Below are 15224 nucleotides of genomic sequence, written 5' to 3'. Positions count from 1 at the left end.
ATTTTTCTAGCAATCTCAAATCAAGAGAGAAATTGTTATTATATTACCATATTATGTTTAGAGATGGTGGACGGTTGAAGTTTTTAAAACTAAATACTGTAAAAGATAATAATATTAGGAAATTTTTCAAAGGAAAATAAAAGTTTCTAAATCTAACCACAAAAATGTTGCTACCTAGATCATAAAAATCAGTCAGTAAATAATGTCGCTATAAGTTTTTAACTTATGAAATGCGTACAATGAAAATTTCGGCCGTAACTAATAAATGGAAATATATTTTTTTTATCGAAGGATAATACAAGATAGTAGAAGTTATATTATAAAAAAAATATTTCTACGTAATTTTTAGATTTTCTATATGCCAAAATTTCTCGTACTAATGAATCATTTGCTCATACCTATATATGGTAACAAAGGCATCCAGATTAGAAATACACACAGGGGTCTTCGCCATGGCAGTGTTTTAAGCCCTATCCTTTTATACACTTAACGTTTTTAAAGCTGTAACTGAAAAAATGAATCTGCACCAAACACTAACAGTAATAGTATATTCACAATTAAATTTAAAGAAAAAAATATTACAAGTGCATTATGAGTACAACAACTTCTATTTGAGTATTAATTTTCGACATAATAGCGGTCCCTAAAAGTCATCTGACACTTACGTCTGACTTGTGGTCTCTACAATCTGACGTATCAATTCATCTTTAGCGTAACGTAAACAGTATTAACCTACAGAATTTTCAAATGTAAATAGCGTTTACTTAACTAGTTTTTTTATCTTTTAAGCCTCAGCTAAAAGGCTATGCTGGCTTGTTTTTTGTCACTGTGGCTATTATTAATCTCATGATTGCACCTCCCCGGGATTTGAACCCGTGATCTCTCAGTTAGAGAGCCGTGACTGTATCCACTAGTCTATAGAGGAGGAGGAGGAGGACTACTTAACTAGTTATATACGTGTTCATTCGAAGAGGTAATGAAAAAATTGGGTTTTAAAAGTATTTTATGTGCAAAAATGACAAAACGAACCAACAACAACACAGTTAAATCACAGCTTTCCTTGCTTCATGTACAAAATAAATTAAAAGAGTAACGCGTTATTGTTATTTGAAGTTGGGCTTCTTATCGATCCTAATGTAGTTGATATCCTCTCGGTGTTCTTCACTGCGGAGCTTCTCCCGCCTCTTAGAGCACGAGATGTGGACTAGCATGAAGACGGCTGCCAGAGCGAACACCACCACGGCGAACACCTCGAGTCTCTCAGCACGGATGGGGGCATACTGGCGAACTGCCGGGGCTACTTCAGGGTGGACCCTGGTAGGCAAGCAGCTGCCGTCGATGGAGTCCAGGGAGAGGATCTCCTTCGTCAAGTAGGCGGCACGGAGACCTTCTAGCCAGCGGGGGGAGGCACACCTGGACAGAGGGCACTCACGAAGTCATAAGGTAATTACGGATAGTGTTCTGTTTTAATTACATTTATTCATACTTTTTATCAAATTAAGTATATTAATATAATGACTAGTCAACTAAAACGCTTTTCTAAATTATTTTGTTTCCATACACGTGTTCCGGTATGCAACAATCATCAGTGTATATGAACTACATGAAGCTATAAATAAGCATTTCTAATCTAATGAAAATCACTCATTTGAAATTTATAGAACGATTCAAACAGATCTTCTAATACGATCATCCTCTAACCATCCTTGGAAACAAAAATTAGGAGTATTTTACTCAATGATAAACAGAATGTTAAATATACCAATGAAAAATAAAATAATGTCAAAAATAGTTATCAAACCCATTTTTTAGAACAAATGATTAAGAGGACAACAGGGAAAATCAATAAAACTAACATAATACAACCTAATCCTAATAATAAATAAATTCAGAAATATATATATATATATATATATATGTGTGTGTGTGTGTGTGTGTGTGTGTGTGTGTGTGTGTGTGTGTGTGTGTGTGTGTATCTTTAAATACTAAATAAAAACAAAGCTGTTCGCAAAACCTTTCAAAATTTTCCATCAGTTCTTAAACAAGAAATAATACATTCAAATTTATTGAAAACAAAATGAACCAACATAAGCACAATCAAGAACTGTACAAAACAATCTGGGGTACACAAAATTAACTGAAGTGACTGTGAAAGCTATTGCATTGGAAAAACTGGCGGACGTTTTAATAAAAGGTTTAAAGAGTGTATATAAAAGCTTTGAAAACAAAAATATGTCTACAATACAATGAAATATCCCTGAAACATTTATTAGAAACTGACCATAACTACACAAATGTCGAAAGGAACATGTAAACTGTATGTATCGTAAGGAAAGGAGAACAGTTAAACACGAAAGATTAATTATAAGCAAAAAACACACAAATTATAATAAAGACCCTCAAAACATTTAAAATAGAATTCTGAAAAATAAAACAAATTCTCAAATAATAGATTGATTCATTTAATTTCTTTTCTCTCATAAGACATTGTTTGGTCCTCCGGGCAGGATCTTTATTTTTTCTAATTTTATTGCAATCTCTCACATGTAGTAAGCTATCAGAAAAAATCTACAGGATAAAATTACGTATTAAAGCATTACTATTAACAAAACTAAAAGTACGTGGAAATCTCTTCATCTAGAAGTCAACCCGAGGGAATTTTACGGACATACATAAGTAACCGAGTTTATGTCATGAGACTCTACTGGATTTATTTAAACAAACAAATTTTATGTGAAATCGATAAAGGAGTCCCATTACGAGATAAGTTCATGCTCATCCGACTAATGTTAGTAAAAGAATGAAAAGGAAAAGGTATAGTATGTGATAAAATTACAAAAACTTTAATTTCCAACTCGTAAAACCGTTGTGTCAACACGTAAATTAAAGTTAAATCAGTGTCAGCCAACCTCATGATCATCAGACTGTAATGTAAATGGAGACTTTCAGACACGTTGTCACCTGTGATTAACTATTTTTATGTGTTTCACGGTCTGTTATGCAAGAATAAAAAATATAAACTAAGGAAAAATTTAATTATAGAATTTTTTATCATATTGATAGGTTCTATATCAAACGCCCACTCCCCCCTCACTAAAGCAAAGCTGGTATAATTCTTTTCTAAAGGACATTCATAAATTATTATAAAAATTTATATTAGACACATTTTCAAAAACTTAATTAAAGAATATATCATACAAATTGGCTGTTGTTCTTAAACTATGTCATCTCATGGTCACGATTATGGGGGAGCGGTATCGTCTTTGTTTAAAGTTTGTTATTGACGATGGAAGGTTTGAAAGGATAACAGGATTTCGTACATTTGCCATCGTTATAGGTTATAAAATGTATAACAACGTTTCGAGGGTTATAACTGATACCCTTTGTCAGGTGCGTGAGATACTAATATATACAAAAATACTAACACAAATGAAAAGAGCCACCGTTGTTAGTATAGCGCTGTAGCTTGTGCTGGTGTGATGTGTGATTGTTATCCTTGTACTTGTGATTTGTGCTCGGGACTTGCATCCTGTGCAGTGACAAAGCCTGGACTGGACTCCAAGCAGCTGTTAGGTACGTTTGAAACCTTTTCTTTACTTCTTTATGTTTGTTATTTTTTATTGTATTAATACCTACTCCACCTGAAGAAGAGGATGGATACAAATCCTCGAAACGTTGTGTTATACCTTGTATAGCGGTATCTTGTTATCATAAAAATGTATCATTGGAGCGAGATATTTAGAGAGATTACCTTATCTGTTCAAGGTCACGCACGGCGTAGTTATAGCGCTCGACGAACATGAGCATGTCGCATGCGCAGTGCCAAGGGTTGCCGCTCACATACATCTTAGCAGTGGAACAACTGCGGGACAGGCGTAATTCCCCGATACGGGTCAGGTTGTTGCTTTGGAGATTGAGCTGAAATAACATTAAAGATATTCGGGAAATATGTTGTATATATTATAATACGATATTAAGTCACAATACAACGAAAAACTGCATATCAGTATCTTACCCAAAAGAAAATATTACATGGGATTTTTAAGGAAACAGGATTTCCCGGACATTTGCCATCGTTCAGTGAAACAAAAAAATGAAAACACTAAGTTTTGAGATTGCAATCTGATCTCGTCTTCAGATAAATAACTAAGTCAGGAATCACAACCACCATGTTGTGTGTCAACTTCACTAACTCTAAAACATGCACTTAATAAAAACGATTCACAACACTAATTATTAAAACTGAATTTACATGATACAAGCAATTTATATATTTACAGAAAACATGTCCGGAAAAATCCTGTTTCCTTTACAATTCATCCATCGTCAAAAATAAACTTCAAACAAAGAACATGGGACTTAAATGTATTAGTGAAACTGTACAGGAAAACTTATTCTCATATTATTATTCGTGTGGTACGTTAAAGGCATAAAGCACATTCAAAATAAAGTCTAACTCAGGAAATTACATTAATTATAGTAGTACGAAATGGCAAATTTTTAAAAGAGAAACGAAAAACCTTTTCAAGATAATGGAAATTTAATATGTATAAGCTATTTTTTCAAAATGTCTCGCAATAAAATCGAATAAACATTAATCTCGTACCCAAAAAAGTGCAATTTATTACCATCGCATATACAATGTTTGGGTTGCTCTAAACAAGAACTTTTGACCAAGTCATCTGGTGACGTGTAATATGTTACTCAGAACATCTGTGAAAGTACAAACATTTGTGTCTATATAGAACCATTAATACATTGTATGGCTCAATACATGGTGTTTACTAGGTACATATTATTTATATTTACTTTAAATAATATGCTATTTCAAAAAAAATAATGCTATGTTTGGAGCGGTTTTTTTTAGATATGCCAACTATTCTCTTTTCGTGCCATTCAGAGCTAAAACCTCTATCACACTCTTTAGATTGAAAACAGTGCCATGCTTTTTGAAAACAAATTTGGTAGATATGTAAATACAACAAACATCAACACATAACATAAAAAATATATAGAGAGGTGGCAAAAAAGTCGTAACTATCGATGGCTATAAGAGGAAGTTCAAAAAAGTAAGTTTTAATACCAGCTTGAGACGATCCATGTTCCTGAATGGATCAGAATCTATGGAAGAGATGCGGCAGTTGGACATGGTCAACACTTGGAGATTCCATAGCAGGGCAAAGGGCAATTCTCCCACCTCAGTGATAGGGTTGCCGTCCATGTGGAGCTTCTTCAGCTTGTGGAAGAATTGGAGGTTGGAAGGCACCGCGGACAACCCGTTGTCGGAGAGGTCGACAACTTCCAAATGATTGCTGTTCCAGGGGGTGAAGAAGTCAATGTCCTTTAGGCCGCACCTGGACAGATTCAGCTCCTGGAAGCCGTTCAAACCGGTAAGGGAACGAAGATTAACTCTTTAACAATTTCAAGACAAACTCTAGTTGCTGTCTAAAAAGGTCTCCAGAAATGGTTGACTTAAGTATTAAAAGATTTACTACTTACTACTCTCAGATCAATTAGTCTCAAAGTAACCCTCAAACTAACTGGTGAGGAAACAGTAATGGCAGTTACAAATTAGTTTGTTTATTTGCATTTAGAAATGTCAATATAATTATTGAGAAATAACTTCCAGTTTTTATGTCTTTAAAAAAAAGAAAGATGACGATTTTTGACATTTTTCAATTAAACTGCAAACTTGAAAATCAATAACTCGAAAACTTGTGATCCAATGAAGACAATTTCATAACTTCCTATTAAATTAGTACAATTTTAACTTTTACTCGTGAGTTGGTCTCGTCATGGAACTTTTAAAGTCATTACCTTGAGAGTTTTTTTAATTTGTTTTCTAATGAGAAGCCGATCCCCTTTTAAGCCTTATTCTGCCCGTCCTCATGGGTCACTGGCCTGTGCGAGGATCTTATCAGACAGAATAAAGGGGAGTGTCGATACAGTACAAGGTACTGATAAAAAGTGCAACGGTCACAGACAGGATTTGAACCTTCGCTACCTGTAACTCAGAATCAAAGTCCAACAAACTTAGACCGGTCGACCATCGGCACTCCCATATTGCTTACCCCTAAAATAGTTAATTTTAACGCAATTATTACTTGTGCAGGTTTTGTTAATTTGATTCGACTGCTCGTTTGAACGCGAAAACCCACCAGACTACACAAAGTGGTGATGTAATTTCAAAGGTTTGATAAACCGAGGGTTCCTATCCACTCAGGAATAAAAAAAAAACTCAAAACTTTGAATACGTCTTGTCCTAAAAATAGCTTTCATTGACTTGGAAATATTTCCGAAGTTCAAACCTGCAAGAAACTTACAAAAGGCAGATTCTAATCAAAATTAAATGAAGAAAATTGTGCCAAACCATTACAAATATGCAAATGAGTGTATAATAAATACATACCCTCAATTCCGTCAGGTGGAAGAGTCCACCACGCTGCAGCATGTTGCCTTCATCATGGCAGTTGCTCAGTAGTGGGTTGCCATCAAGCCTCAGTTCCTTCACGGTGAACGCCACAGGGCCGAAGGTGTTGGTAGGGAACTCTGTGATGCGATTGTTCCTGAGATCCAGCTTGTGGAATTTGTGCTTTGACATTCGCTGGATCACCTCCTTAGCCTCCTCTCCTGCAGTATCGAATCATCAATAAGCAATTCTCCATGTTATGAGCGCTTCGAGTTTAACTGTTGGTAGTGGCATAGAAGCAGTTATGGTATATAATGTCACAACTGCTTCTATTCCAGTCAGGATAACCAGATACTGACGCTGGATTTCAAGATAAGTAAAATACTGTGCATGATCTTTGTGGCTCGGAATTTGATTCACAAAGAACGCAGAGTTCCTGGTGGGACTGGATCTATGATTCCATCCGCATCGGTATAAAATCTCAACGGGGCCACATTTCGTGCAATAATAGTAATAAAATTATCTCCAGAAGTACAAGTAATGCTTAAGGGCTGAGTAATATGTTCTAAGAGTTGCTAAGAGTGGAACTTGCGTGAATAGGTCTTAACCTTTTGACGTGACCTGTAGGTTAGTGCCTTGCGCGTGTAATCCACTTAATGCGTATTTATGGACATGTTTGGTAAATATAATGAGAGTAATAATTTATTTATTACTAAATGTCATAACTGTATATGAGAGTGGTAGGTGAATTTTAAAATGTCCATCAACATTTAGTAACGAACGTTCATGTATCTGAAAATGCTAGCTTCACTGAGGAATTAGTCGATTTAGTTTTAAACTTAAACATACAGAATTAAAACTGATAATTGGTTACGATACAGATTGTTAAATAACTCTAGCTGTTTGTTTAAATAAAGATATTTTAATGACAAGTTTACTTATTAAGTTATTACTTAGTTTTCAAACTAATACTTCCGCTACTATCTCATAAAAACGTAAAGTTTAATACAAAACAATCGGATATTAAACCCTTAACATTACTGAAAAATGTCCGATTCTTTACTCGCAGTGAAACGTATGATTAGTATAGGTCAATGTTCTGTAAAACCGGTAAAAAATATTTAAAGTATGATTAATGATTTAGCATAGTGAAACGCCCTTTTGACTCTTAACAAGTGGAAAAAGTCCTTTGTTTAAATCTTGTTTTTGACAATGCAAGGATTGTGAAGATAAAACAGATCATACCAAAACGCTTTGACTTGCATAAGTCGAAAATCATCCAAACTGTTTACATGTCAACTGCACAAAAACACGCACTAGAGCAAAACCAAAGTTGAATTTTAAAACTGAACAAAAGAATACAAAATAGGTCTGCACTGCACGACCAACCACAACGAACCAGACGCCAATATAAGCGATTTTCAAATCAGAAACAAAATATAGCTAAATCAGGAAACAGGTTTTGTTTATTTTTTACACCTAGAGCGTATTTATTTGCTAGATTAATTATCCAACTGAGGAAAATACTAGATTAAAGAACCTATAAGTAGTATTATTGTACCACTAACGACGGTAATGTCATAAAAATTCCCGGAAATAAAGCGGAAAAAGTGTGTTATACCTAAAATTTTCATCAAGCTTTCAAATTTTTTAATAGTAATGAAGGTACAAAAACACGGAGCATCAATTCAATCTGAATTTTCCCCAACGCTTTTGGAAATTTTAATACCAGCTTGTCCCGAGTTAGCGAAAATAGACTTCACCGGAAGTCTTTTCAACCGCAACAGGAGGTCTCGGAAGCGCGCCCCTCCAAAACTCGGAGCAAAGCATAAAAAAAACAACCACATGCCACTAGTGGGAAGAGAGACAAAGAGAGACAAAATATCCAGTACGTGATATATATATATATAATTAATTAGATGGCAACATCTTTATACAAAATACAATGAAATAAATTCCCTTGCCTACAAAGTAAAATAAATATTTAAACTGCAGCCCCAGCTCAAGCTCCTGCAACACCCTGTCTTGTTTAGTACGCACAAAAAATGTTTATTGCCAACATTGCAGAGGAAAATAATGCAGGTTTTCGAAACGTGCTGGCCATGAAGAGAACTGTGTCTTTCCGATGATATTGACTCAGCCTCTGTGCAAATACTGTACCAATGCAATGTGTACTCTAAGAAAGTTTTAACACAAATAAACATGTTTGCCAGAGATGCCAGCAATGATAATACCACCTGCTCCAATGGATAGAGTAACTTTCAAACTGCTTTCCCTTTAAAAATTCCATATATCTTCAGTAACTGATAATAGACTAGAGTGATGAAAAATTTATTCTAACACAATATGTAAGAATAACACGTTTTAATGTATTTAAAAAAAGATAAAATTAAGTTAAAATACCCCACTTAATGTTTCTTTGAAATTTAACAAAAGCGATCTCCTCCCATTGATGTCCAAGAAATAAATGTCTTACAATTTTAGTTCAGGTATCATCTTAATTTTTCACTTTATTTCTTTTAATAATGCTAAGTAAGGTTAATAAAAAATGCTGCAGTAAATATAAAATTTCAACCACGAACATTGTTATGTCCATTCGAAAATTAATATTATTATTTTTAATTATAAAGAATCCATATAATTTATTACGTAGTTAAGTAGTACCAGATTAAATAATCAGTCCGGTTTACTGCATTCTAAACAGTGTAACATACTATTATTTTGTTAATTTTAAAAATAGGCAAATAAAAACATACGGTCGTAATATCTTTCATTAAATTCTAAAATATATTATAATTTAACTAATCCTTAAATTTATTTTCTAAAAACCAAGTATTTTATAAATAGTTAACAAATGATTGTGCAGTGATGTAATCGGAGTAATGTAATACAGAGAATAATGACGTACTAAGCTTTAGAATATGTTTGCTAACATTTCAAACCACCTAATATTTTATCTAATCTTATGACGGTCCACTTTATTTAAAAGATACGTTTGGCAAAGTATGAATAATACACTTATAAGCAGATTAGAGTGTTGTGTTTTACACAGAACTCTCTCAAGGTTGGAGAGGCAGTTTCTACTACGGTGTTGCTGAGAATTGTTCAGTGTAGGCAAAATACGTTTCTTAATTCTAGACACTTATTTAATAACAGATGATTATTATTAATCATTTCAACAAGAAAATTTGATAATTTTCTTTTATTATTTTATTGAATTCAAAATGTCCAGTAATGAATTTCTCTATACATTACTTAATAAACGAAACTTAATTTGAGTTATGGTGTATTATTACGTAACTACTTAATAATTATGGTTTGAAAATAATAACGCGTTTGAAAATAATAAAGTATAATGTGTTTAAAAATTTTATGATTTTTTAAATTAAATAAATTGTAATGCTATAATTTTTCAAGTCATGTTCTTAGTCCAGTAAGACTTGTTGGAGGTATTATTTTACATTTATTCTGATGATAGAAAAAGAAATTGTTTTGATAATTATTGAGTTTTAGGTTTTTAAAACATTGTCATTAGCTCAGTATGACTTGTTTGGAGATATTATTTTAAATTTATTCTGATGATAGAAAAAGAAATTGTTTTGATAATTGAGTTTTTGGTTTTTAAAACATTGTCATCAAACATATTTTAAACAGATCTAAAAGCTTTTCAAGTTAAGGTCATTGCCTAATTTCATTATACTTTATACGATAAATAAATGGGATGTGTTGTTTTACTTGTAATAAACGTAATATTCATCGTGTAGTAATATATTACAAAAACATGTGATTTTCATCATATTTCCATAAACATTTCATTCATATAAGCTGTAACTCAATATACATATGTATTAAGTGACTTTTATACTGTAAATTGATTTTATTAGCGTGTGGCTACTCTCCAAATTTTGATTTGAAAATGCTTTAAATTAAAAACGGATTCTTCTTTTTTTCATTCTTCAGAGAAATGGTCTTATACAACTGAAAAAATACAGGCATAAACCAAATGCAAGTACATTAGCCGGAAATCAAAGTAACTAATAATAAATAAAATACAAAATTAATATAAATAAAAACTTTATTTCCTAATACAAATTATTGTTTTATCATCATTTTATTTTTATGTTCACATTTAAATCTTTGAGTCCTAAAGGCATAAGCATAAACAAAAAGTTTAAAAATTGGAAGTGGCATAACAATTTAAGTTAGGATGAATTTCATAATGTTACTTTTTATCAAAGAATTTTGTTTGAAATTACATTTTAGAGCAAAATATCAATAGATGTACAAATTTTAATGTTTTCTCACAAAGAAAATATTATTAAACTTTAAATGTTACGACAAAATCATTTGAAAGTTTTCTTCAATGATAAATTTGCTAATTATCTCGGTTATTCAAACTTTGTATAAAATTAAACCGGATTTTCATTGTGAAAAAAAAAATCAATCCAATTATATCGTTTTGTAGCCTGAAATGTATATTTTCATCTATTGGACGTTTAGTACCAACTGTGAAATGTCACTGCTAAAGTTATACAGTTGTACTACTAAAAATATTGTAATCAACACATTCACGATTAAATTGTAAAAGATATACGTAGATAAATACGCTAATTCAACATATATGGCTCTGATATAACATAGCGAAAAAAAATAACTTGTAAGGAAATTTAATCAATACTCGACCAAAAAGACAAATACTTTAGCAACTCCTTTGTGCTAAAGGGGATTTAAAAGCTTTCACAAAGGATTAAGAGACAAATTATAAAAAAAAAAAACAATCGCTCATCATTCATCGGCAGTTGACAGTGGCCTGATACAACGCTGCGAGATTTGACAAGCTACGAATCATCATCAATCCACTACAATTAGCAATGATAAACTGGGGTTTCAGTGAACCGCATTCACCAAACTAGTCACAGTATTATCACTATCAGCCCTTGCTTGTGTATCACGGCTTCTCTGGGTCATTCGATGATTAATTCTGCAATTGATTGCAAAGTCCAGCCATGAACGTCTTTGCACGTACATACTAAAAACTATACATTACTTGCAGAATGTGCCTTTTACATAAATGTATAATTTCTTCAACGATTTTAATCGTACGGTTATCATATCATATAGAGCTGAATTCAAATACTACCCTAACTCAGTTTTTAAAAGTGATATGAAAAAGATAACTTCAAAGAATGTTCATTAGATTAATTAAAGATTGATTTTTAATATATATTGTTTTCTAAAGGGGTGGAGAAGGGAAGCGTTAGACGCGATTCAGTGTTTCAGTCTACTGAAACAATAATCATAAAACTTAAAGCTTTTCCATACATAATTTTATATTGTTTCCATGCAAAAGATGCCCAACCGTATATAGAAATTAATTACGTTTTTTGGAAGACAAAAAGTCTTTTATTAGTTCGATTAAAAACTTGAATTTGTTATAAAATAATTTTTTCTATTTTACACCTTTTAAAAAAAAATAAATACAGTGATTTTAAACATCTTACTCATCCGCCAAAATGACACTTACACTGAATTTAAAGTTGCCTACGAAATGGTTTTGTCTAAACGAAATTTATGTACTATTTAAGTGTTGAAGAATGACTTATAACTGTCAAATAATTAGTAGCGATAGGGATAGTTTTTCTTCTACTAATAACAATTAACTTAAGGGATCCATGAATGCTTTAGATGTCCGAAAATGTCTTTATTGGTAATCATTGGTTTCGTCCCTAACACAGCAAGAGACTATTGTGATATTCTCCCATAATCAAGAGTAACCACGAGTAAAAATTTAGAGAATATGCAGATTCGAAATATACCCCAGTAGGAATCTCAAATTTACGACAAAATTTCTCTAAGTTAATAACGAAAGAGTTTGTATGCATTACAAAAAACATAGATAAATACATAGATAGATAGATACATAGATAAAAAACATAGATAGATCACCAAAAAAACATTTATAGCTAGAGAAACTCAGATGTCACTAACTAACGTGAATTTATAAAGTACTTCAGAAGTTCAAGTAAGGATCCCTGACGCTCAGTCTTAAAATCTGACATTGACATAATCAGACAATTCCTTGTATTTGGAAGGGAATTATCTATTAAAAACAATTTTCACTAAGAAATGCTTACCACCTAAAACCTGAACAATAAAGACATTTAGATTCTATGTCACAAACGTTTCTGTTTCATTAACCATCATTATTGTTAAATGCGAGCTACATTACACGGTGAACAACTCATAAATACGATTAGTAACAATTGTTTTCTGTCATTTTATTAATATTGTGAAGAAGTTAATATTAAGAAGACTCACCAGTGAGATCAAGATTGGACAGATCCAAACATCCGCCGACAACCCGACGCTCCCTCCCGGTGAAGTTCCTAATACCGGTCAAGTTGATATATTGTAACTCGGAATCCATCACAGCTTCCGATATGGATACATACACAGTGGTCTTCTTACTGATAATAGTTTCCAGCATCATCGGGATTCCCACCTCAGCTGCTTCCAGCATGTCAGAGATATTCTTCGGTAACTCCATAGCAGAATCTTCAACCGTCTTCTCTGGTTCTCCCTTAGGAGCTGGGTCCTTTCGAGGTTCTCCGAAGATTGGTGGTACCTCCACAGGGCGCTCTACAACGTCAACATTTTTAGAAGCTACTTCTTTCTTTTCAGAAGGTAACTCTTCCGTCTTAGGAGTTACTTCCTTCTCCGAAGGTCGCTCTTCTTTCTCTACAGGAGGTTCTTCTTTTTCCAATTCAGGCACTTCTCCTCTTGGGATTGACATCCATTTTCTGGATTTCTTTTCCGTTTTGGTCTCACTCGAATTTTGTGACTCCACAGAGTCAGATAGGGATTCTTCGGAGCCGGTCAAGGCAAGCGGATCGGCATCTTTAATTGCACTATCGACCTGTTCGGTAGAATCTGGTGTATCCTCTGGATCAGCCTGACCCTCCTGAAGAAGGAGTTCTGCGGAGAGTGGGCTTGAGTCATCAACTTCTGAGTAATTAACCTCTGTCGGATCATCCTTCTGCATGGGCGGTGGTTCAGGGTGAACCGCAGTCGTGGTAGGGGCAACTGTGGTGTGCCACACTCTCTCCTTGGACTGCGAGGCGGCCAAGGAACTCAGACCGCACAGCAGTAGCGCAAATAACTGCAAGTATCGTGAGATATTAGAATTAGGAATGATTTCTAGTACAAGATGCACATCATATGATTAACAAAGGATAAACAAATTCGGAAAGTTTCAACTTTGTATCTTCCCCAATTTTTGAAAAAAAAAAAATGGATCATTTATCTGAAAATACGCAACTTTATAAAAATGACGAAAAAACAAAAAACAAAAAATATCGTGGAAATTACATACCTATACATAACATCATCCATGCGTATAGTATGTTTCATTGTCCTTACTATCCAACTTTCAGTATACACATACATTTCAATACAATTATTTACTTTACATTTTTTTTATCGAGTAAATATACTCTTAACCCTTTTAGTGAGTGATTCTGCACAGTAAATGGCAGGAGTACGCAAAACCGCGAGTAGTTGAAGATTCATACGTAACTACAAATGTATAGTTCATTTCACTTTCGAGATATCCATGAAACGTATAAACCTACATAAAAATTTTTTTGCCCGCAGTATTATAGCAAAGTTTGGAATCATTATACTTACAGCTCAATCTTTTCTCGAGATATCCTGCGGAAAGTTAGGCTTCGGTAACGCTTAGCCAAATCTTAGGTTGCAATCAAACATTATGGTAGCGATGTTTACACCTATTGCTACCATGTTACGTTTACTATTTACATGTCAAATGAATGGCTGTTTTTATATTTTGGTTGAGTGTTAGGTTAGCAAAGCCTTTTAGTCCTCTGCTGGCAAATATTTCTTCCATATGTCTCCAGAATATCTCAAAAACAAACTGATATGTAGAACTGACATATTACAAAACTCTCAAAAGTATCCTGTCAACACAGAACAATTAAAATTCAGGATTAGAGTTAATAATTATTTATATATTGTTCTTAACAGCGAAGGCTGTTTTTCTAATGTTCTTTATCTCGCTTAACGGAGGCATTAAGGCTTAGTCCAATTTCAAAATTTTCATAACTGTATAATGCAATTTAAATATTGAAAGGCATAGGTAAATTATAAAATTAGTGGCGGAAAATGTTTTTTCCTTCAACAAACATTAAAACATTTAGAAATTAGTCAACAGTTAAAACGACACCTTTTGCCACAACAATATGGTGTATGTCACTGGATATGGAATTATAACTCCAGACCAAACTCTGTTACAAATTTCGTTATGAACATGTATCATAATATAAACATATCAGGTAACATGAAATATGAGAGTTAACTATACGACTAATTTTGCGAAACACCATATTTCCAAGTTAACAAACACACAGTGATTTTATATCGAACATTTTTAGAAAATACAATATAATCCAAAAAGTCCCGGAACGGTTAAATATTCGAAACTTGATAAGGACTTCCTAGGAAAAAAACTAAATATAATTTAACACAATCGAGAGACCAATTACTGCCTCAAAGATATACGGCTCTCAAAGAGATGGAATAAAATCTTAAATTTAATTATAGGTTGGTATACACATACAATAAAAGGTTAGTAAATTACAATGCCGCAAACCACACGTGAAAAAGGACAACCGGACCGGAAATGACGGCTGTTCAAACATGGCTTGAATTTTCAGTTAAGCAATGTAAATAATAAACTAATGATCCTTGCATCATTGAAATTTCATCCCTAGATTATGCTAATGTAACAGGATTGCTC

The 15224-nt window shown here is 33.2% G+C and overlaps 1 protein-coding gene across 1 annotated transcript; it reads right to left on the bottom strand.

Annotated features, from left to right (window-relative positions):
- Window positions 1-985: 985 nt before the first annotated feature.
- On the bottom strand, window positions 986-13619 carry LOC124357874 (leucine-rich repeat-containing protein 70-like). Its single transcript, XM_046809960.1, has 5 exons — window positions 12728-13619; window positions 6410-6630; window positions 5084-5371; window positions 3752-3918; window positions 986-1413 (listed from the first exon to the last, which is right to left on the bottom strand). Exons 1-5 carry the CDS (start codon window positions 13449-13451, stop codon window positions 1104-1106), a joined length of 1710 nt encoding a protein of 569 aa, XP_046665916.1. The 5' UTR covers window positions 13452-13619; the 3' UTR covers window positions 986-1103.
- Between the last annotated feature and the right edge of the window lie 1605 nt (window positions 13620-15224).

Source organism: Homalodisca vitripennis, chromosome 3 (genome assembly GCF_021130785.1).
Source record: "Homalodisca vitripennis isolate AUS2020 chromosome 3, UT_GWSS_2.1, whole genome shotgun sequence".
NCBI lineage: Eukaryota > Metazoa > Arthropoda > Insecta > Hemiptera > Cicadellidae > Homalodisca > Homalodisca vitripennis.
This window is presented reverse-complemented; position numbering and strand designations above follow the sequence as displayed.